Source organism: Anneissia japonica, unplaced genomic scaffold, assembly GCF_011630105.1.
Source record: "Anneissia japonica isolate Jap-2015-1 unplaced genomic scaffold, ASM1163010v1 scaffold171417_len867_cov164_single, whole genome shotgun sequence".
NCBI lineage: Eukaryota > Metazoa > Echinodermata > Crinoidea > Comatulida > Comatulidae > Anneissia > Anneissia japonica.
Window position 1 is genome coordinate 1 of NW_022728426.1, and position 867 is coordinate 867.

Genomic DNA, 867 nt, shown 5'->3' on the forward strand with positions numbered 1-867 from the left:
GAGAGTTACTGTCATTTGCTATATTAGATGAATAGAATAAAATAAAACCTACTTAATCTTTCTAGAATTTCTTCATCACTCATCTTCTTCTTCTTTTGTTTCTCACGAGTCCTTTCCATCGGTGTCTGTGCTGGTGGAGGTGATTTTGGTTCGGCAGGTTGTGGAGGTGGTTCGATCCGTGAATAATATTTGGAGCGTGTGTGTTCGGGCCTCGGTGCAACTGGTGGGGGTGCTTCAAGTTCATTATCATCGTCATCTATAGATGGCTTGCTTGGCTTTTGCTAGAACACATTGTTTCATAGACTGATTAATCATGTAATAAAATGTACTTATATTTACAAAGCATCTTCAAATCCTAAAACCTGGCATACAATATAGCACACTTAACAACTTGTGAAAAAAAACAAAACTCAATCAATACTTTCATTTTGAATTGCTATTAAGTACATTTTTAATTAAAGAATGTGAAATATAGATGTTAGAATTTATTGCTAGATTGATTTATAAATAGATTCATTGATGCAGAATCTATAAAATCCTATAGTGAAATCAGAACTCCAACAGTTTTAATAGAATCTCTGACCATCAAATTTTGGGTTTTTCTACATGGTAAAATCCCCAATAAGGTATTAAATCAGGTGTATTAAATGTTAATACACTGTGAACTAGGAACATCTACTTATATCTTAACTTAATTCTAATTGAAAACATAACACTCTACTTACATCTGATATTGAGACTGAACTCAAACTATCTTCTAAGTTGCCTGTGTGTTGTTTTGAAGTTGCTGATAATTGAATACAAATAAAATGGTAAAAAGGTGTTTTATACTTTATTTATATTAATAAAAGTGGGAATTTAAGAAAA

At 31.6% G+C, this 867-nt stretch overlaps 1 protein-coding gene across 1 annotated transcript; it reads right to left on the reverse strand.

The window, feature by feature from the left end:
- Window positions 1–52: 52 nt before the first annotated feature.
- LOC117114124 (serine/threonine-protein kinase PAK 1-like) lies at window positions 53–787 on the reverse strand (the record flags this gene model as incomplete). Its single annotated transcript, XM_033257671.1, has 2 exons — window positions 53–281; window positions 726–787. Coding segments are annotated over 2 exons (291 nt in total), but the record flags the coding sequence as incomplete, so codon positions are not given.
- Window positions 788–867: the final 80 nt, after the last annotated feature.